The sequence below is a fragment of the Mycteria americana genome, chromosome 2 (assembly GCF_035582795.1).
Source record: "Mycteria americana isolate JAX WOST 10 ecotype Jacksonville Zoo and Gardens chromosome 2, USCA_MyAme_1.0, whole genome shotgun sequence".
Taxonomy (NCBI): Eukaryota; Metazoa; Chordata; class Aves; order Ciconiiformes; family Ciconiidae; genus Mycteria; species Mycteria americana.
This window is the reverse complement of record NC_134366.1, coordinates 59,685,023-59,707,019: the sequence shown is the minus strand read 5'-3', so window position 1 is coordinate 59,707,019 and position 21,997 is coordinate 59,685,023. Positions and strand designations below refer to the sequence as shown.

Sequence of the window (21,997 nt, the reverse complement as noted above, 5' to 3'; positions counted from 1 at the left end):
GAGCCATCGACTCTGGGTGCACCTCCAGATTAGGTTGTGTATACATGGCCATTATTTAGGAGTAGAACAGGTTTTTTTGGATTATGGATACAGTGGAAGAGAATTTGGTAAGTAAAAAGTAACAGTGGAACAGGTGGTAACAGCGGAAGTTGCACTGAGGTGCAAAATAGGCCTTTTAAGATGCAAAAAGTAGCCCTCTGACAGGTTAAAAAAGGGACGCTAGGTTCAGGTTAAAATAGCAAAGTACTTTAAATACTATGCTTAAGTAGGTGCTCATCTAGAAATATTTCTATCTCTGGCCAGTTATATCTGGCCAGTTTCTATCTCTGGCCAGGCTGCTTATATTCACAATTCAGTACAAATATGACCCTGTGCGGGAATATTTGCTATCATGAAAAATAGCACTGTAGGAAAGTGAGTTAAGGGAAGCCACATTTTTGTTGGGCTCAGATTTGTAAATTGATTGTCAGAAATTACTTCATCCTAATATAACATTTACCTGTGTATAAGAGGTCAAAGAAGCTGATGAGGCAGTTAAAAGACTATCTATCTCAGCCACGGGGTATGAGGTGGCAAGGGTGAAAAAAGTTATTTGGAGATGAGTGTGCCTGCATTTGTAACTGCATGCGTGCACACTCCTGCCCTGTCTCCCAATATGACTTCTCCCTGTTTTCCTAATCAGATTAAAAATTATATTCTCCCACACCAGCTTTTAAACAATTTGGAAGGACGTGCTACAAATTCAGAAGAAAAAAAAATCCCAACCCTTGCTATTTCACGTCAAAAGATCATTTTAAAAGTCATTGCATGATACAACAAGGTACTTTGGATGTGGTCAGTCAATTCAGACAGATGTTGTATTATTGACTGTGTTGAACTGCTTTCAAAATACTAAAGAGTTAACAATTTGTAAGTACACATTTACCCTGCTGGCAGGAATTATACTGTGCCTGCATAAAGCAGTGATGATAACAGGTGGGTTTTTTTTTTATTTTGGCGGGGGATCTGCTGCAGTATTAGCACTTTTTAAAAAGAATTGTCCTTGAGGAGATAAAACATATCATGAAAAAATGTTTTCATTTGTTACTGAGGAGTCTTAATTCCTTTTGATTATTAAAGAGCAAATAAATTAGAACAAAAATGTCTTGACTTAAAGCATATGTCTTGAAAATGACACAGTTGACATCTCCTGTTGCTTTCTTTGGACTGAAGATAGTTGTCAAATTTAATACAAACCAGTAAAGTGTTGCAAGTAAAAAGTGATGTTTCTGCTGAAAACTGTTGTCCAGTGCTAACAAAGTCCAATCTGAAGTGGTATATTTAAAGTCAATTTTTAATTCATGTGCCAATTTACCTTAATAAAAAAAAATTCTTTTCACTTAGAAAGAATCTGTAGTGGGCATTCAACTATGTATTCCTACATTTTGCACCATCCCCAAAGTATCCATGATAAATGAATCTCTCCAGTAACAATTCAATATTCTGTTTTCAAATGGTTATTAATTTTTCCTAGACTGTTTTTTCCTGGGTTTTTTTTCTTCTTTTTTTTTTCTTATATTTTTTTTTTTTTAACTTGTTTTCTTTCAGGCTAAGCACCAGCTTAATTAAGATTAAATTCTAATTGTTTTTAGTGGAGAACTGATTCTTTTGCAGAAGTGCAAACCCCACTGTGGATTCTTCTTGATTTAAAGGAAGCTTCTGTTGTTTACTTTGTCATTGTTACTTTGTTATTGTTTTTGTTATTGTTTTGTTATTGGTTTTGTTATTGTTGTTATTGTTATTGTTTACTTTCTTATTGTTAACTTCTGAAATGGATCTGCTGTATTTTATTTATCAGCCAGCCCTGGAGTTCCGATGGTTTATAAGATTTTCATCTCCTCTGTATTTACAGTGTATAAACTTCTTCCTTTTAAAGTGCATTAAAGCTTCAAAATAAATGGATGTTTTCAACCAAAGCTTCCTTTTGAAGATGGAAGAATCTTATTTGACTGATAATCTGTTTTAATTCATTCAAGACTGCTACATTGGTTTCTCGTCCAGTTACTCTTTTCAACCTTGCTCTGGTGCTCGTCTTGGTGATTCATTTGCTTTATGCACAGTTCCTTACCTGAATTAGCAAATGTTCTTCCTCAAGTGCACCTGACCTTTGTGTTGGAATCATGCTGAAAAGAGTATTCTGCTTTGATAGGGAAAGCTAACTTGTTTTTAAGTAGTGGGCTAATTTTTTCTCTGTCATATCCTCAATGAATATTACTGTTTCTCTTCAGTTGTACTAGGGCATATAAAGAGCTTCACTGGCTCTGGTTAAAATGACAAAAAGTGCTTTTTCCAAGGGAAACCTAATCTTTCTAACAGATCTCTCATGCCATTTTCTGGTAAGCTAGCTCCCTTGCTGGCATGTGAGCACAGCATGTGAAGTCAGCACCACAGCAGCCCAGATGATGCATGGTTCATGCTCTGTATTAAGTTGAAGGGTGTGCAATAAATCTGTAGCCTGCAGATTAATGTTAGAGGTGGGAAGCAACCATTGAGAGTTCTTTGGCATCTCACTGATGGCGCCTAACCATTTCACTTCCGTGCTAAGCTCTGGAAGCTATTCAGGATACAGAGAGAGGTTAGCCCTGTGAAAGGATCAGCACAAACAGAATACTGGATGCATTTTTGCTGGGCCCGACCTAAACACTAGTTCAGTATCTCCTAAAAACTGCATGTTGTTTTTAGTCTTCTCTCCTCCCCCTTCACACAGCTCTTCTGTGTGATCCCATCTCCCCCCCCCCCTTTGTCACTGCAATTCTAGGCAAAGAAATAGCCAGCTCCCTGACTGCTGGTTCTAGCTCAGGAGTGGAAGAGCAAGAACTGACGGTGATGACTGGGTGATGACTGGCTGCAAGCATAAACGCTGCTAGCCATGACTTGGCAGAGCTGAGTGTCTGCCAACAAAGGATTAAAGGTAGATGGTTCCTGCTGGAAGCATGTAAAAGCACTTTATTTTCCCCCTTGAACCTTCTGTGACTCAGAGTGAAACCCTGCTGTACATAAACAACTCTTCCAACTGTGTAAACTGAAGGAATTTGGCATTTCACAAGAGTGTTCAGCATTTTAGGGAAATGGACTATAAATGAGTGCAGTGAATTGTTATGTTATGTACATTTTAAATGTAATATAAACTGGTTTTGCCTCATTACCATGTTGTAATAATGGAGTCATGACTTTTCCAAGCAAAAAAGAAGATATGATTCAGCTGACCCTGGAATATAAGCTTTTATAGTAAATTGGAAAAATAAAGCTGGATTTCACAATATTATGTTATATAATTATATCACTTTAGTACAGTGCGATTTGCTTTTGTCTTTTGAAGGTAGCTATCTAGTAATTTAATACTCTATTTGTCACCAAATGAACATGTATTTCCAACAGAGACTCTAGATTAAATCTTAAAAAATGATAATGTGGAGTTTGACCTCTATAGTTACTGCCTGATAAAATATAAGTAAATATGTTGTTTATAGTATGCAGTAGACAAAATTTATAGGCAAAAGACTTCAGATGTTATGGTGATACTGTTTGTGAAGAATATTAGCATTTACTGATCATTCCTATCATTGCTGTTGTTATTTTATATTAACAATTCTTTAATTATGTGAATGCCAGAAAGGTAAATTCACAAAAAAGGAAAATCACTTTACATATAACTTAGTGGGATAACAATGTCTAGAACCTATTTTAAAGAAACCGTGACAGACATCTTTCATTCAGCAGTCTGCCACAACAGGAAATGACTTCCTCTAATACGCAATGAAATAAATAAAGGTCAGATTTGTTTGTCTGCATTTACTTTGCACAGTTCTACCAGTAAAACAGGATGTTTTCTATTAACATTGCTCCAGGTTTCCTGGTAACAATAGCACCAAAATAAGGACGAGATTTTGTCTAGGTGAAATTCACTCCTCCTGCATAAAGCCCTATGCCTAGAATCTGCAAAGAAAAAAGCTGAAGGTGTGGAAGCTGCTAAATTTATGTGTAAGCACCAGGCTGCAATCCGTACAAGCTTACAGGAGTTACGTACTCAGCTTCCACTGAAACTCAAAGGAGGTGAGCACCTTTGTTCTTAAAGCTTTTTGACAATTCTAGCCCTGTAAGATGTAACAGCCTCCCATTATTTGCTCAGGGATAGTATGTATATATACATATATATGAATAGTGCCTTGGGTATTCAAAATCTATGCAACTGAAAAGAAGAGCATAGAGCATGCAGCTTCTCAGCTGTGAAGAAGCAGCAGCCTTGCTGAGCCATACTGCTTATGAGACAGGCTACTGGATCTTCCTCATAGAACACACTTGACTCGTGCCCTTAAGTGATCTTCAGCTCAGCCAGAAAGACAAGGGGCTGTTGAGTTAATTGTTGGTAAACTGTGAACCGTGTTGGGGTTCAAGTGGAAGGAAGGGCTTTAAGTCAGCCGCATGTGCACTGATGTTCCACCTAACTGGAATGCGGTTTGTGTTGAGGTATGTTTTCTTTGGCTATTTTTTCCTGAAATGTGCAATTACAAAAAAGAAAATATTTACATCATTACAAATGAAATTTCAGTGTCAGCTGTCATAAAATGGAATATTCCTATGTGCAACAGGTGAATTATTTTCCTTGGGGATCAGATACGAAACTGTTTTCAATACAGAGAACAATAAACTGATTACTACAGCTATAAACTTTCTGATCAAGAAGTTTCCCCATCTTCAGCGGTGATGCTTGTCCCATAGCTCCCATATCAGCTGTGTGCCAGGCTTCACAGTAGTTGCTAACCAGTCGGATCCCATTTGCAGTTGAACCGTGCCATATTACTTTTTGAGGCCTGAAAGGTAATGTTAAGCAGTTATTTCCTGAAAAAGTATCTTTTTTGCTTTATTCAACTGCACACCTGTATGTGTGGTAACCTGTATTTCTGCTTTCCTTCTGCTTGAAGCAAACAGTGGGTAGGGAAAGATGAAGATAGAAAGGAGAGGAAGAAAATAAGAACACAACCTGATACCCTGTTCATAGGCTATCAGAAATGGAAAAGAAAGATGACACAAGGAAAGGGAGAAATTTTTATCACATTTCTAGTAGGCCAAGATATTGCTACTTGTACTATCCGGTAAAAATAAATGTCATGTAAAACTTATAAATGGTAATGTAAACTCACCAAGATGGATCAGTCATGACGTTCCTCCCATCAAAGGAGTATATTGGAACATGAATGTTGAATTGTCCACCATTTCCGTTAAATATAGATTCCCAGTTATTGAAAAGTATGTCTCCCTGTTAAAATTTCAAAGCCACTTTTACAAACAAAACAAATCCCAAATCCACATCATACCTGACTTTTATAGACTTACCTATACATCTAAAATCTTATCTGTATTTAAGAACACTTATGACTCCAGCTTTCACATCAGTTTCTGCATGATGCTCCTGAACAAACTTGTTTCATCTATCATCTCTATGCTAATAGCTCTCTGATCCACACCTTGGCCTCACAGTTGCATCTCTGTTCTATTGTCACTCCAAATATTCAGCTTGATCATCTCCATTTCCACTGTACTTTTCCTCCTAACTGTCTAAGGAGTTGTTTGAAAAATTGCTTATAACTACTGTAGCTGTAGAGAAAATATAGAGATAATTTGTATTGGAACTTCTGTTGAGGTCACAATTTTGTGAAAAGTGTTGCAAATCTTCAAGGCAAAAGCTTTGCATCAGGCTACCTCTCAAACTGCTTTTGAGTTTTCCAGTCTAAGTTGAAACAATATTGTCTTTACAAATTTATCTCCAAGACTTTGTATTTGCATGCACTTCAGAGCAGCATCCGTTCAGCATGTTCCAAGCATCATGTGTTATTCCTGTAGGTTTCTTTGGCTGTTTGTTCTGGGAGCCAGCCAATACTACAGAGACATGGTTTGTTTTCCTCAGTTTTAGAGTCTGTCAGGTTATGTGAGACCACAAAATGACTCATGCTCTAGACTCCCCTCTCACTTTCATTGGGGTAAATCCAGCATCACTCCTAAGCACGGAATTTGCCTTTATCTTTAGAAATGACAAAAATAGACATTTTAGCCTACTATACTCTGTGATCATACTAGAAGGTAGAACATAATAGCTATCTTTCTTTGAGAAATGAGGATGCACATTCTCTGCTGATAGAAAGACTATCCAGAAAGCCAAACATCATACTGTTGCTTTGTCAGCAGTCTGCTCGAAGTTGGCTATTCTCATAGCTTTATTTCTACCATTAGCCTTAGGATATTGAAAAAAGCAACCCGTGAAAATGCAAAGGAAATGTGAGACAGTCTGTAACTTTCTACTTTACCACTACTTTTTTGTTTCCTGAACCTGAGTCTGAAACATGAAGCAAAGCTGCTTCTTTATAAAATGCAGTTTGGGTTGAAACTTTCTGCTTTTGCCATTTTCCAAGATTTTGGGACACCTACAGCGTATCCTAATATAACAAGTACTAAGCACTCATTTTTACCTTAAGATTGACTATTGGTAAATGGTATCGGTCTGTTTTTCTGACAACTGTGGCCAAATCTTGCAAATGTGATGAGAGGAAGGCTCTATAGGTAGATGTCAAACCTGCTAGTTGGGCCTGTTGAAAACACTGAAAATCTGCTCGCATGTCACCAGAAAATGGCAAGTTTAAAGCCACAAGATGCAGCTGGAGAAAAAAAAGAAGAAAAGCCACTGTTTTTTTTTAAGTTTATAACACTAGAAAGACATATATTGGAAACAAACTAGATCCCCCCTCCTCCTGCCAGCACAAGAAAGCACAGTACCTTCCATACCAGGTATGAAAGTTACTTGGTGCCATAACATTACATTTCTTAAAGCTATGAGACCCATGGCAGAAATACCTATTTATCTTTGAACATTAAGGAAACCATGAAGATTATATACTCCTAAAAAATAAAATTCTTTTAAAAGCAGCTAATATTTTTAAGCAGAAGTCTTTGAGTTATCACACAAACAAAATCCCAAATCCTACAAGCATGGAAATAAGTAGTAAGAAGTGAGCATATACCATTTAAAAATTCACTGTTGTCAAATACAAGAAGTAGCATGCTTAAGTCAAACAGTACAGATGCAAGAACTAATCCACATTTTTGGGGTTTTGGGGTTTTTTTGTTTCTTTTTTTAGATATAACTTGGTTACCTTGCTTTCTTTGAGTAAATATTTTAAAGTATTTTAAATGAAGGCTTAGATTCTAAAGTGTCTATCTAAAACAAGAAGCGCCATGAAGATAGAAAATATTCTAATGAATATTTTAATGATTTAATTGTAACACTATTGTTAACTTAAAAATTACTGTGTGTTGTAGGTACAATCACTAAGTGAAGAGGTATTCCTAACTCAGAATCAGGATTTTTTTTTTCTTTGAGATGGGAAAGGACCTAGAATGATGAAAATTGATCTGGAGGAAAAAATTTAAAATTGTCTCTGAGATGTCTAAACCAGTTAAAGAAGTGTATTTGTAAATTTCTAAAGTAAAATCTGTGAATTTGAAGAGGAAATATCACAAATCTCCCTCAAGATGCAAACTGTCATGTTTCAAACCACAGCTATGCAGTTGCCATACAGATCTCATACTTACTGCTGGTTTTCCATTGTTCATATTTGATATTGGACTCAGCGCTGGAAGAGACTGAAATCCCTGTTATTTTAACACATACAAACAGATATGTTAAACATGTTACTCGGATCAGAATTTTAGACACTCAATAATTTTCTAAATAAAGCAAACATTGAACACTGGAGAATCTGAAACTGTTCTACCTCTCAAAAATAGACCCAAACTGTGTAGCCAGAATACTTTATCTACATATCATCAATTTGGTGTGTCACATGTGTTTGAAAGCTGTCCTGGCCAGAGTTGCTTTGCTAGACCCGAGTGTACCCATTCCACAGTGCTCTGCCAGAGCTGGTGTCAGCGCTGGATTGCACCTGGAGTCCTGCATGGAAGCAGCCTGCTGTTGGCAGGAGCAGAAGACCAGTTCAGGAAAATTAAAACTGAAAGTGTAAGGAGGATGTGGAAACAGAAAAGGTAGCGGGTAGGAATATTTCTCAAGGCCTCGGTCATTCCCTTTCCTAAACAATTGGCACATAGAGACCAGAAGGTCGATGATCTTCAGAACTCTTTCAGGAACAGCAAAGTTTTCTTCTCTAGTTATGGGTATGAGTAACAAGCCACTGACTGTACCAGTTGGGAAACTCATGTGGTGTCAGCTGGAGGATGCAGACAATTTCTTATAACATGAGGTCTAGACATTTTCCCAGTGTGCTAAGTGCACTTCTCTCTGACCTGCTCTAATTTTTTTTATTTCTTTCTGGCCATCTTCCTTCTTGCTGCTCCTTCCTAGCACTCTCTTGCCCTTTCGTTATCTCAGCAGTCAGATCAATTAACCTGTCATCAATGAGACTGTTCTCTATACCCTTCACCACTTCTTGGTTTTCATCTTCCTGTGATTTTTTGGGACAAGACAGTATGTTCCCCTGCAGGTTGGTACAATAACTTGTAGAATGGGGTCAGGTAGAAACTAACAATTGAGGCTTTAGAATAGACCCTCAGCACACCATGGGATAAGCTACATGCAAGTGATGATTATGTACCCTGAATACAAGACTATAATCTTTTAAAGAAAACCTGCTGTTCAGAAACACTTTTCTGAGTTTCCTTGAAAGGGACCAGGGCTTGATATGACTGACTTCAGTGTTACGAAACAGAATATTGTGGGATTTTTTTTTGTAGGCAGCCTGCTTTGTTCTGATTTTTGTAGCTGCTGCTTTGTCTGTGTAGTGTTTGGAGTCTCAGAAGACAATGGAAACAGATGACTAGCCAGTACGAACCAATTTGCAAGCTTATGTAGTGGTAGGATGCTTATTTTGAACTAACAAGTCTCAATGGAATATCATATTATGCAGGGATCTGCCTGTAACTTCTGCGAAGTGTATCGCCTGTTTTTGCACATTTAGGCTCAGTTTTTCACAGTCCAATATTTTGTACTTACATGGCTTGATATGGCTGGAGGAGGAAGGCTGTCAGCAGGGATAGGAATTAGCTCACCAAGCTGAAAGAACCCAAAAGGAAAAGCAAACAAAACCATATCACCAGGAACTTCTGAACTAAAAGAAGGAATCTTTGCACCCATGCTTCTCCACCCCTGTAAAAAATATCTGCGACAACTCCATTTTGAGTAGGGGAGTTGGAAAGGATTAGGATGTAGTGCAATAGTACCTGCAATTTTCTCCATCCATTTCGAACACGGATAAAAACCTCACTGGTTTCACTCAGATAGATTAGTGTACCTTCTGCTACCAAATGAACTTTTTCCAACATACCCTCAATGTTTTGGAATGTCGTAACCTGGCGAGTTAGAAAATGAAACACACTTCATCAGACACAGAAAACATTTTGCAAGTTAAATTGTTAAATTGAAGTCTCATTTGAGCATATAAATGTCAAGGCTTCTTCAGCGGAAAATAGTCATAAAGTCAGTTTTACATGATTTCATACAAAAAGCTTCAGTAACATAAATATCTTGCTACTTTGTCATACCAGCATCATCATCCTGTGGATTGTAGTAGAACTACACCAATAGTTAATTTTGCACAGAGTAAAGGTCATTGCGTCTCTACAGTTTAGCATAATAGATCAAAATGGCAGAGTTCAGAAGAGATTTGATAAGGCTTATAAACGTCACACACAATTCTAAATACATTTGCTTCTGTTATATTTTTCTTAGTGTTGTTGTGCTCTCTTTTCTTTAAGGGTGTTTTCTTCCATCCCTTTCTTTATGTTTCCAGATGCCGCTAGTTTACACAGCAAGTATTTTTCAATTTCTCTTTTATAGATCATCAGGAGGCTTAAAATGATGCCTGTCAGATATGGACATTGCACCTATTACCTCTGTCTTTGTCACCTGAAGATAAGAACACAGTCCTCTCTAAGATGGATTGCTTCTACACTCTGTTTGATAATTGCAGGTAGTGTAAAATCAGGGGCAAGTTTCTTGAGAGTGTAATTTCTGGACACTTGAGTGTCATTTCTTTCTCATTTCTTCAGTGTCAGAAGGCATATTAATGCTTATGAATCATGCAGACCCTACTATAGATTTGCATATTGTTTTTTAATGCTGGGTTTGACCTAAGTAGGCTTGAATCTCATATCTAAGACAGTAGCTGCCAGCCTGTAACTACAGTCCTCTACCTTGGGGCACCAGTCTTTGAACATTTGTTTCTCCCCTGATCTGTAATCATTGTCAGGTCCTGGATTTCTATGAGAACAGGCAGTTAGCAGAGGTATGACACTATGGTGAGAAGGCATTAAGAAACTTACACACAGATTATTGTTAGTTCATTTGATATGACGTAGATGATCTGAAAGTCTGCTTGTTTATTAGTCCATTCTCAAATGATTGCCAAAGATATCCAGCAAATTTGCTTTTCTATCATAACGTGAGAATGTGGAAAAGGAAAAAATGGCAATGAACCCCCTCTGCTAGCTTGAATAATTTTTTTTTTTTTTCCAGAAACTACGAATGTTTAATTTAGAAATTAATAACACAGAAGTCTTAGCTGTCATTTTTACTGCATGGATATCTGGGATACAATTCTGATTTGATTCATGCAGTAATAAAAGGAAACAATTAAATTTATATGTATTCTCTGGCACAACAATTTTTAGATTTGCTAGGGAAATCTACAGTTCTCTTTGTAGAACCAAATGACCTATATTACTAGGTTTTAATCCAGTAATGTAAAGTGTTTTTTTCATGGAAACTGGACATTCAGTAGTTATTCTAGTATCTCAGCATGTTAAGTGGCCACACTCTTTCAGAGACATTGCTTTGAACATGGAATAGGCATCTTTCCATTACTTTAGCATGCCATCAATCTTTGCATTTGTTTCAACAGGCTGTTACTAACAAGGCAATGGGCAGACTTCTCATCTCGTCACTTTTCTCAGCTATATGGATTCCCTGCTGAAAAATTATGAGGTTCAGAAAACCAGAAAACATTCTAATAAATAAAAACACAGGTCAGAGCTTTCCCTTCCCTTTCAGTGCTACCATAGACCACCAAAAGATTTGAAGCAAGGTTTCAATGGCAAACTTCCTTATTTTGCTGTCTTACCAGATTCCTGGTTGCAGGTGACCCTGGCTCTCCAGGAGGACCTGGTGGCCCAGGCATTGCGGCTGCTAAAATAAAACAAGCATACAATACATGTTGAAAGTCACCTTTTTTGAGAGAGAAGGTGAGTGACATAAAGAAAGGACTTAGTGGTAGTGTCTAGGAGTAGTGGGAGCTTTAAATAGCCATAGGCCTTACATAGTCAAGTTCTGAATAGCTGTGTTCAAGCCAATTAAGAAAATGCATTCTAAGGATTTTTTTAAAAGCAATGGTGAAGCTTAGTCTTTTCTCTGTTATTTGGGAGGTTAAGATCAAAAGATTGCAATCTGTTGTAGATACTCTGCAATTGAAGAACCAGATCCACTTAAATTGACCAGAATGCTCTTCTGCTATCTGCTAATGACGTGCATATGGAAGAGGAAGAACTTTTAGCTCCTACCCATATAGCCTTTGAGGGAGTCATTATATCTTTTGCTCTAAAAGTAAACAAAAATGAACTTTTCCTTAGATAATTCACAAGTGTAAACTCAGATTATGTTTCAAGGCAACAAAGAATTCTCCAGTGGTATGAACTTGAACTTCTCAGACTGCAGTCCACAACATCTAGCACCTAGTACCTGTCTACTCCAAAACTGAATTTCTTCACCTTGAGCTGAAAGTCCCTGTACTCTGGAGTAAAAACTCCTTTCTTTTAAGGACGGAAAGAAGGAAAGATATGGAAGACTGAAAACAAGCATCTCACGCAAATGCATATCATGATAATGGAACTTTGAAGCTGTTTAGAAGAATGAGCTTCTACACACAGACCCTGCTGAGCATCATGGTGTGTCCCCGCAGGGCTCTGTAGCTGAGATCTGGGCAGATCTTGTATAACCATAAGTAGAAACTCCTTCTGTAGAGGAGAAGAGAGACGCAAAGTGGGGGCAACCAAGCAGTTCCAGGGGTATCCAGGAGAGTACACTATTATACTGCTGGGGGGGCATATAAAAGGCTCAGTAAGAAATCTGATTAGGAACAGAAAGGCATGATGAGAGCTAGTATGGCATGGAAGAAAGAGATCTATTAGTTGGTGGATAGTTGTCAAACTGTCTGAGCATGGGGAAGTCTAGCACGTCATAGCATGCTGATGAATCTGGAGTATGAAACATGCACAAAGAACTGCAAGGTTCAGCTCCTAACCACTCCCCAATTCCTACACAGCTGCACACAGTTGTTCAGCTGCTCTTAGCTATGCAAATAGTGCTATAATCCCAAATATGGACAGAATTGATCTTCAAAAGTGAAGGAGAAACAGAGTAACGTAGGAATATTCGCTGAAACCACTCTTTGGAGAAATTTTGGTGAGCACATCTGGTCGCCCTCCCCACAATAACCGAAGCCCACTCATCCACAGTTTACTGAATACAGCTACTAAACGGACTGAAGGAGAGTAACAGAAGATAAGCTAAAGGAGTGTACCTTCTGCCTTCATAATTTTCAAAGGAATCAGGATCACAGTGATCTTCAGTGGAAGTGGAGCTATAGATTCCCCTCCACCCCCAAAAATACATTCAGTGAAGAAAGAGTACTGACTATCTTCTCTTTTATTGTATCTTTCCACTCTGAAGTAGTTTGATAGTCTGAATAAAGGATTGTAAGACACATTTTAAAAATATAGTTTGAACCATTGAAGAGTCAGTACAGGCTAACCCCGAGAGCACTGCTGCATTCCAGAGCTTGCTTTTTACTGATCTGTGACTCTTGAATTAGGAGGCTGCAGTTATGCACCAATAAAGCAAGTTCTAATGTTCAAAAATGTTTGTTTTTTCTGAAACCTGGAGGAGCTTTGAAATCACCTTTTACAAATTGAAGAATCTCTGCTCTGAAGCATTTACAAGGATCCTCCAGAGCAGTTCCTTCATGTCAATGGCAAGGGAAAGGGGTTCAGTTCTCAGAAGTGTTCAGAGCTATTTATCTGCAGATAAGCCATTCCTCTTTCCCCATATTACAGTGTGTGAGCCCCATATTACCGTAAGAGCTTTAACAGAGATAACTGTGCCTTGAAGACAGGAAATAAATAAACATCTGTTGTTCATAACATTTAGTAAAATGGACATCTATCAGTGTGCTGCTTAAAGAAGCTTCTTACAAAGCAAAGAGGAAAATGTGTAGGAGGATGATGAAGACTAGTGGCAGAGAGGGTAAGTGAAAGTATAGGGATGGAGTACTAATAATAATTTGTTTTGTCTGACTGTGTCTCTTAGCTGATGTTCAGAAGTGCTTAATATAAATTACACAGGAAAAGGCCTGAAGGCCTTTATGGACTTTATGGATGCTGAGGATCTGTCCATATTGTTATGATCGGGGCTAATTCAGGTACGGGCCTATGTTCCAACATTGAACATATTAAGGATTTCTTCTTTCTCAAATATTCTTCAGAGGATGAACACTTCTGATAGACACTCAAATAATAATATTTACTGGATGACAGATTGGAAGTCTCACCTTGTCCCTGGGCAACTGTAGAAACCAGTCTGACCAGGTTCAAGAAATACCCGGAGAGAACAAATTGGACACAGAGAGGTCTGCTCCCCAAACTAGCATACTGGAGGCACAGGTCTTGCAGGGAAACATACGGATCGTTAGTTCTCAGAAATGGAGATCTGTATTAGTGAGACCTGCCCAAACTTTAGGCAGGACAGATCTGCATTATAGCCTCTCTATTTGGTTAACAATTCCCTTTCTGCCATCTTCAGCTGAGATTAAGGAATGCTTTGCTCTGGTTTTACCTGGCTGGATTCCCATGCTGGTCACAGTTCCTAGAGGGAGGAATCACAGTCACTTGCTCAGGCAGACCTGTCGAATAATGTCAGAGGAGCCCAAGAACCCATCCACCAGAACCTAGTCTAAGGGCTGGACATTAACAGTATGAGGCTTGTCACTAGCAGACCTGTGACCCAAGACGGGTCAAAAGCACAAATGTCTTGAACTGTGACACTTGGTTTATAGCCATGTATTCCCTTTGATGCAAGTTTGAGATAATCCACCTGAAGCTCCAGTGTGACTTTATTTGCAAAGTTCCTCCCCTGATGTGACTATTTGTAGCACATTTTACTCCATTTCTACTCCAATAAGTTGAATATCATTAAAGGTACAGTAACCAACCCTCCCAAAGTTTTGTTTCTGTTCAGCATTTGCATAACAACTAGTTTTTAGAAGCATTTCTCCAGCAGTTTCATTCTAGACCTAAACTCTACTGTGGGTACTACCTTTATATCATAGAATCATAGAATCATTAAGGTTGGAAAAGACCTCTAGGATCATCTAGTCCAACCGTTAACCTAGCAATGCCAAGTCCACCACTACACCATGTCCCTAAGTGCCACATCTACAAGTCTTTTAAATACCTCCAGGGATGGTGACTCAACCACCTCTCTGGGCAGCCTGTTCCAACGCTTGACCACCCTTTCAGTAAAGAAATTTTTCCTAATATCCAAACTAAACCTCTCCTGGCGCAACTTGAGGCTGTTTCCTCTCATCCTATCACTTGTTACTTGGGAGAAGAGACCGACACCCACCTTGCTACAACCTCCTTTCAGGCAGTTGTAGAGAGCAATAAGGTCTCCCCTCAGCCTCCTTTTCTCCAGGATAAACAACCCCAGTTCCCTCATATGTTCCTCATAAGACTTGTTCTCTAGACCCTTCACCATCTTCGTTGCCCTTCTTTGGATGCACTCCAGCACCTCAATGTCTCTCTTGTAGTGAGGGGCCCAAAACAGAACACAGTATTCGAGGTGCGGCCTCACCAGTGCTGAGTACAGGGGCACGATCACTTCCCTACTCCTGCTGGCCACACTATCCCTGATACAAGCCAGGATGCTGTTGGCTTTCTTGGCCACCTGGGCACACTGCTGGCTCATATTCAGGCAGCTGTCAACCAACACGCCCAGGTCCTTCTCTGCCAGGCAGCTTTCCAGCCACTCTTCCCCAAGCCTGTAGCGTTGCATGGCGTTGTTGTGATCCAAGTGCAGGACCTGACACTTAGCCTTGTTGAACCTTATACAATTGGCCTAGGCCCATCAATCCAGCCTGTCCAGATCCCTCTGTGGAGCCCTCCTACCCTCAAGCAGATCGACACTCCTGCCCAACTTGGTGTTGTCTGCAAACTTACTGAGGGCACACTTGATCCCCTTGTGCAGATCATTGATAAAGATATTAAACAAGACTGGCCCCAATACTGAGCCCTGGGGAACACCACTTGTGACTGGCTGCCAACTGGATTTAACTCCATGCACCACAAGAAGAGCATCTTGGCCCACATTACATCTTCCCAAATTTAGCCAACTGCTCAATTTGATAGATTTTGCAAAGCTCTCAAGGCAGCCTGTCTCTGTTATGTAGACTTCCTTGCAGTGAGAGCCACAGTAAGATTTTTCATGCAATAGTGCTCCCATGGCACTAGTCAGTGAAAAGAGTTTGCAGAGAAATTGTCCCTTTTGTGCTCCTGGTTCCAACTCACCCCCCAGGAGGGCAGGAGGAGAGAGGGGAGCAACCTGATTCAGGTGAGCAGAGTGGGTGGGCAGATGGAAGAACAGGTATGCAAAGGAAGTGGCAGTCTGTGTGGGGGTGTGGGTGTGTGCCTATGCACTTGCATATACAGTGAAAAGCAAAATCACACCCTCTCACCTGAGCCATATATTGCAGGGGGTCCTGGTGGGCCTGGTGGGCCAGGTGGGCCAGGAGGTCCAATTTTTCCGTAACCTGGTAAGCCAGGTAGGCCAGGTAACCCTGGAGGTCCTCTGGGTCCGACAACTGAATCCCCTTTTGGTCCCTATCAGTGATAAAAATTATCTCTTTGAATGTATCCGTTGCACTGCTGCAGGGCCTTCATCTCTGAGGACAACATTTTCTGAAGGCCTGCCACCACAGCACTGTTTAGACATGAGTCTGTACGTAATTTTCTTCAAGGAGGCATGGATATTAATGGAAAATTAAAAATTTGACCATACACTAAACTCAATTCAAGAATTTAAGTTTCAGAAAGCTTTCTGAAAGTTCTCGTGCCTATTCCTGAGTAGCTGATATCTGCAAAACTCTTGACAGTACTCTCGAAGTCCTGGATCTCAACTCTGCTCATGCTGAGACTACTCACTTTGATGTGCTTATAAGATAAGAGTTTGTCTGAAGGTACATGGTGGAAAGCTTTAACATAAAGTGTGTTTATGCAGGGTGTATGTCTCATGACAAATGTTGTCTTCTCCCTCCTGTGATCAGATGCCAGCTCATATCCCTTAAGCTCTCCAGCTGCCAGTCTTCCAGATTAAAAAGGCTACAACTCTTATGTTTCCAGTTTAGCAGTGTGTCCTCAGCCTGAATGAGGAGGGCTTGCTCAAACTGGCCTGCATACATGGAACAGTTTTTGCACCCTGGACTAGGAGAGCTCAGTCTCTGATGGATCTCACCTGTGCCATCCAACTCCTTCTTGCCAGTGAAACAGTTTGTAAACAGGGAGATGGTTTTCAAAAATCACCAGGGGGATTTTTGAAGATGGGCTTGCTAACCTAACACTTCATCCTCAGCTCTGACCCTTGGCATCATTCATGCTCCTTGGCACAGAACATGACAAGAGAGTAATGCAATGCACACATTTTTTGCCAGATCCCAGGGATAAACTAGTTTCCAAAGAAATAGTGCATTTGATTCCAAAGCAGCTGTGGTGGCAATTACCAGAAGATAAAACAACTAGGTAGAGATTAGACAGTGGCTGAATTTTATAGGAACAATCCAGACGGGTACATATTGGACTTTTCATTCATGTTTTTGGTTTACTGGAATAGAAAATAAGATTAATTATTTAGACGGCCAATAATTTTCAAGTCAGTCTCTGTCTAACTTTATATAGCCTATTTTGGCCTTTATGGGTATATAAGTAGTAGCGTCACAAGTTATATATACTGCCTTGATTTGTAATGCTATTAATAGCATGAATCTACATACTGATGTAGTTGTATTAGACAGCTGAGCATAACATTACATCAATTTTTCATAGCAAATTAATTCTATGCACAACAGTGAGTGTCTGTGTTTACGCCTAATGCAACTCTCTCGTATTCACCTAATGGTTAGCATATGAGTTTTTATATAGTCCTTAGCATCATCTTTATGTTTGTCTCTTTTTAGTGCCTTCTAAATTAAAATAATGGGTACCCACAAATATTCTACAACTTGCGTGACTTACAACTAATCCTGGTCTTCCAGGCGGTCCAGGAGGTCCTGTCAGAAAAAAACCTCCATTTGGTTCTCCTTTTTCTCCTTTTACACCAGTGACTCCGTTGTCTCCTTTTTCACCCTTTAAAGAGAATATATTTTAAACCATTGAGCTGAAGTGAGATCAGAACTCTGTGCACTGATCTTTTAAAGTTACATGAAGTCTCTGAGCTTAATAAAGAAAAGCATCTGCTTAAAATCTTTTTGACATTGCTTCCTTCTTCAGTGATATGGAACGAAAAGGAATGCTTTCTCTATTGAGGCTACAAGGCTCTCTCAGGGCAGGGGCTAGGGGAAGGTGGGGTTAGGTAGAGGCAGAGAAAATGCCTTGATTGCTGTTTCCTGCTATTCTACCCAGCAAACCTTGTTCTGGAGGCAAAGAGAAAGTCGGAGGAAGCGTAAAAGCCCGGCTTTCTGCTTTTTTCCTTCATTAAGGAAAAAGCAAAGCAAGATTGACGTGGAATGGACAGATATTTGAAAGTATGTGGCAAAGTGAAGCTTACTGTGCGTAGGATGAGAGAGAAGTGCAGGGGTGTGTACCAGGATAACAGAAGAGACACCACACAAAATTGCAGACACTTTGAACTGCATCTCTTCTCCTGTCCTTGATTGTTGAAAATCAGTCAGTTTGGGGGACAGAGGTAAGAAGAAGCATTTAAATACTAGGTCATTATCTTGCTGTGCAAAATGAGCCACAGCAATTGTAGGTTCCTCCTCACATTATTTCCTTCTGTTTGTCTGCTGTTTTTTTTCCTTCAACTTTTTTTAGTCTACTTTGTTTCACCTTTCTGAGAAATAAACCTGTGAATAGAAGAGGCAAAGGGCAAAGCAAGAATGGTAGGCAGCTGCAGTAGAGATAGGTATGTATAGGTCCTCCTCTGACTTTTCCTCTTTTTAGATTCCCAGTAAATAGGACTATAAAGCTTTCTGTATGGCATGCCATTTTGAAGAGGTGAAGGACTTAGATGAAAAATGAGTTCTTTGTAGCTAAAGCTGTAAAGCTACAGACACTACTCAATAAGATCAAAGAAGTCATATCAGCTCTGCCATACACGGATGGGGCACTTTAAGTCATAGGAATAACTTAGGTGCAGTCAGCCAAGCAGAAACAAAATCTGAAAACCAGATGGCACTGAGTCCTTCAAGGAAACTGACAGTACACTGCTTTTGGTGGCATCATAAAACGATAACTTTATTCAATTTTTTTCAGATCTTCTACTGATAAAGAGCCTTGTTCACTTAAAAATATTTAAAATAGTATGGTGTTGGTATTCAATTTTGTCACTTGAAGCAGTCAGGAGAATAATGGAACAGAGAGAGACCAAACACATCAAGGTATGGGTGTACTTTCTTGTAAGAGATTCCAGGAAAAGTAGTTTCCATCACTTTAACTTATTTTATTCAGCGTGCCTAAAAGATAAATAGTATTACACAGAAGTGATTTTTTTTCCCCACCATGGGTTAATTGTTGCTAAATTTTTCTAGAAGCCCTTTAGGTAATGGCTGTCTCTTACCTGAGCTGGCATGGAAACAAAAGCATTCATTTATGGCAGATAATTTATACCAACTTATGTTATGTAACAGTGAATTATGACTCACTTTCATACCACCAGGGAGGTAAAAAGCCTCAGTAATAAACTTTTTTCAAAAGTATACTACTGACATCTACTATCTCTATACTTGTAATAAACTTGTCTATGCAGCTGGAATTTAAGAAATTAATATCATTTGTAATTGCTGATGCTCTTTTGTATATTTCATCATGCTATACCATTTTATGCTTAATTTATAGTAAAGTACACTTTAAAAAAAGCTTAACAGAACTCAAACACAAATGGGATATAATTACCTTTATGCTATTAATAAAGTGGCTGAAATATGATGGAGGTAGAGGTGGACCTGAAAAATGAAGAAAATACAATAAAGTACAATCATTATCTGTAATTTTCTTTTTAAAAGCACTGCTTTGGATATTACTGGTTTAGGAGTTTAAATGAAAATAATTTACAATAATAACATTAACCTTTAAATCTAACATATATTTTTAGTTTGTTTTCCTTACAAAGCAAGGCTTACATGCCCTATCTTGTCTGTCACCCCTCTGCCTTAATAACTTCTGAATCTGATTGTGAATTTCAGACACATTTGAAAGCAAAGAAGGCTCAAAGATGAAAAATTCCCAGTTTTCTGGAAAAACGGCAGCTGGGCAGAGGGTGAAAGAGAAGCATCCAAATTAACCCCTTTGATGGAAACCAAGGTAGAAGAAAAGCTTTCCATATGTTTTGCCAGGAGTGGGGTGGCCAATCGGTAGTTGCGTTATCTTTCATGCAAAGACAGTACCATAACTGACAAGACAAAGAACCAGTGTTACTGCTGTGCTGCTGATCATAGAATAATCTGTCCTTGACATTTTTCTCCAACAAAAACCAATACCAGTATCAATGCTTATACCACCTGTGTTGTGTTGTCTGCCAATGGTGGTCAGCCAAAGCTGTTGAGCCAGCACAAAAAGTCTAAAAAGCCTTCAAATATTCTCTGTTTGGCATACACTTGGAAAAAAGACTGTTTTACAGCTGCCCATAACAGCTTGATGCATTTTCTTACAATGCATTCTGATTAATTTTTGAGATCTTTGGGTCCAACCCTATGCCAGCCACAGGACTCAGATCTCAGTATGCTATCTCAGATACAATTAAGTCAAGTAGACATTGTATATATCTGTACTCTGGGACAGAAATGTATTCCCACTATGGCAGCTATTTAGATTTTATTCCAGCCCTGCCAATTATAGCTCGCTGCAGTGATTTGCTTGGTCCATGTGAGGGGATGGGGAACAGGCAGGTGGAATGGAATAGTCCTTCTCAGATGTTGCTTAGTATTAATCTCTACACTGGGCAATATCTGAGGTCTTTCTAGGATGACCAGCAAGCAGACTAGGCCTGGGCAAGGTACATGAGATTCTTCTCCAGCATTCTCTTGGAGAAGCTGGCGGCTCATGGCTTAGGCGGGTGTACTCTTCGCTGGGTAAAAAACTGGCTGGATGGCCAAGCCCAGAGAATTGTTGTGAAAGGAGTTAAATCCAGTTGGCGGATGGTCACAAGCGGTGTTCCCCAGGGCTCAGTTTTTGGGGCCAGTCTTGTTTAATATCTTTATCAATGATCTGCACAAGGGGATCAAGTGTGCCCTCAGTAAGTTTGCAGATGACACCAAATTGGGTGGGAGTGTCTATCTGCTTGAGGGTAGGAAGGCTCTGCAAAGGGATCTGGACAGGCTGGATTGATGGGCCTAGGCCAATTGTATGAGGTTCAACAAGGCTAAGTGTCAGGTCCTGCACTTGGGTCACAACAACCCCATGCAACGCTACAGGCTTGGGGAAGAGTGGCTGGAAAGCTGCCTGGCAGAAAAGGACCTGGGGGTGCTGGTTGACAGCTGCCTGAATATGAGCTGGCAGTGTGCCCAGGTGGCCAAGAAAGCCAAGCATGCTGGCTTGTATCAGGAATAGTGTGGCCAGCAGGAGTAGGGAAGTGATCGTGCCCCTGTACTCAGCACTGGTGAGGCCACACATCAAATACTGTGTTCAGTTTTGGGCCCCTCACTACAAGAGGGACATTGAGTTGCTGGAGCATGTCCAGAGAAGGGCAACGAAGCTGGTGAAGGGTCTAGAGCACAAGTCTTATGAGGAGCAGCTGAGGGAACTGGGGTTGTTTATCCTGGAGAAAAGGAGGCTGAGGGGAGACCTTATCGCTCTCTACAACTACCTGAAAGGAGGTTGTAGCAAGGTGGGTGTCGGTCTCTTCTCCCAAGTAACTAGTGATAGGACGAGAGGAAATGGCCTCAAGTTGCACCAGGAGAGGTTTAGCTTGGATATTAGGAAAAATTTCTTTACTGAAAGGGTGGTCAAGCGTTGGAACAGGCTGCCCAGAGAGGTGGTGGAGTCACCATCCCTGGAGGAGTTCAAAAAACATGTAGGCGTGGCACTTCAGGACATGGTTTAGTAGGCATGGAGGTGTTGGGTTGACAGTTGGACTTGATGATCCTAGAGGTCTTTTCCAGCCTTAATGATTCTATGATTCTATGAGGAAGAAGGAAGTCACCACTCAAAGTGGAAGTCAAAAATCTCTGGTAGAGAACCAGTAGGCTTTACCTATACTGCTAGGTAAAGTGTATTAGACCAGTTCCTCAGCCCTGAGGTAAAGTGGCAGAGCTTCCATCCATACAGCTAAACTGTCCTCCTCACTCCTGAAGCATGAGAGCATTATCTGGGTGTGTTTAGTTCACTAGTATACACAGCCAGAGAATTTTGCCTGACATGGCTTCTCAATGGTTCAGTCCTCTCCTGTAGTCGTTCAGTGGAGGGCTGGTAGGCAATTTTTGTCAGGACCTTTAGGGATCTTAACACTAGCCAGAGGGAAACATACTTTGTTGTGTGGCTTCTGCTGGTAGACCAGACATTGTCATTTCAATTTGTTTTCAGCTGTTACTGAAACAGAATAACAGCACTTTGCTTGTACATAATCAATGGCAAAATCATGCCTTCCCAACAATCATAAAGTCACAGAACTTTGGTGACCTTTCTTTTAGAAAATGGGAAG

At 39.9% G+C, this 21,997-nt stretch overlaps 1 protein-coding gene across 8 annotated transcripts in view; it reads right to left on the bottom strand.

Moving 5' to 3' along the window:
• Positions 1 to 2,968: 2,968 nt before the first annotated feature.
• Positions 2,969 to 21,997, bottom strand: part of COL15A1 (collagen type XV alpha 1 chain) — a 159,698-nt gene continuing 140,669 nt past the window's right edge. For 6 of the 8 annotated variants that reach the window (XM_075493599.1, XM_075493596.1, XM_075493598.1 and 3 more), the window contains 10 exons: positions 19,255 to 19,304; positions 17,377 to 17,487; positions 15,825 to 15,969; positions 11,163 to 11,227; positions 9,265 to 9,393; positions 9,038 to 9,097; positions 7,624 to 7,683; positions 6,504 to 6,689; positions 5,181 to 5,296; positions 2,970 to 4,850 (listed from right to left, as the gene is read on the bottom strand). In XM_075493599.1, the coding sequence (XP_075349714.1) occupies positions 4,634 to 4,850; positions 5,181 to 5,296; positions 6,504 to 6,689; positions 7,624 to 7,683; positions 9,038 to 9,097; positions 9,265 to 9,393; positions 11,163 to 11,227; positions 15,825 to 15,969; positions 17,377 to 17,487; positions 19,255 to 19,304 (1,139 nt within the window). In that variant the 3' untranslated portion in view covers positions 2,970 to 4,633. Of the gene's footprint in view, positions 4,851 to 5,180; positions 5,297 to 6,503; positions 6,690 to 7,623; positions 7,684 to 9,037; positions 9,098 to 9,264; positions 9,394 to 11,162; positions 11,228 to 15,824; positions 15,970 to 17,376; positions 17,488 to 19,254; positions 19,305 to 21,997 lie in introns of all 8 variants that reach the window. The other 2 variants (XM_075493597.1, XM_075493601.1) reach the window with 2 other exon arrangements.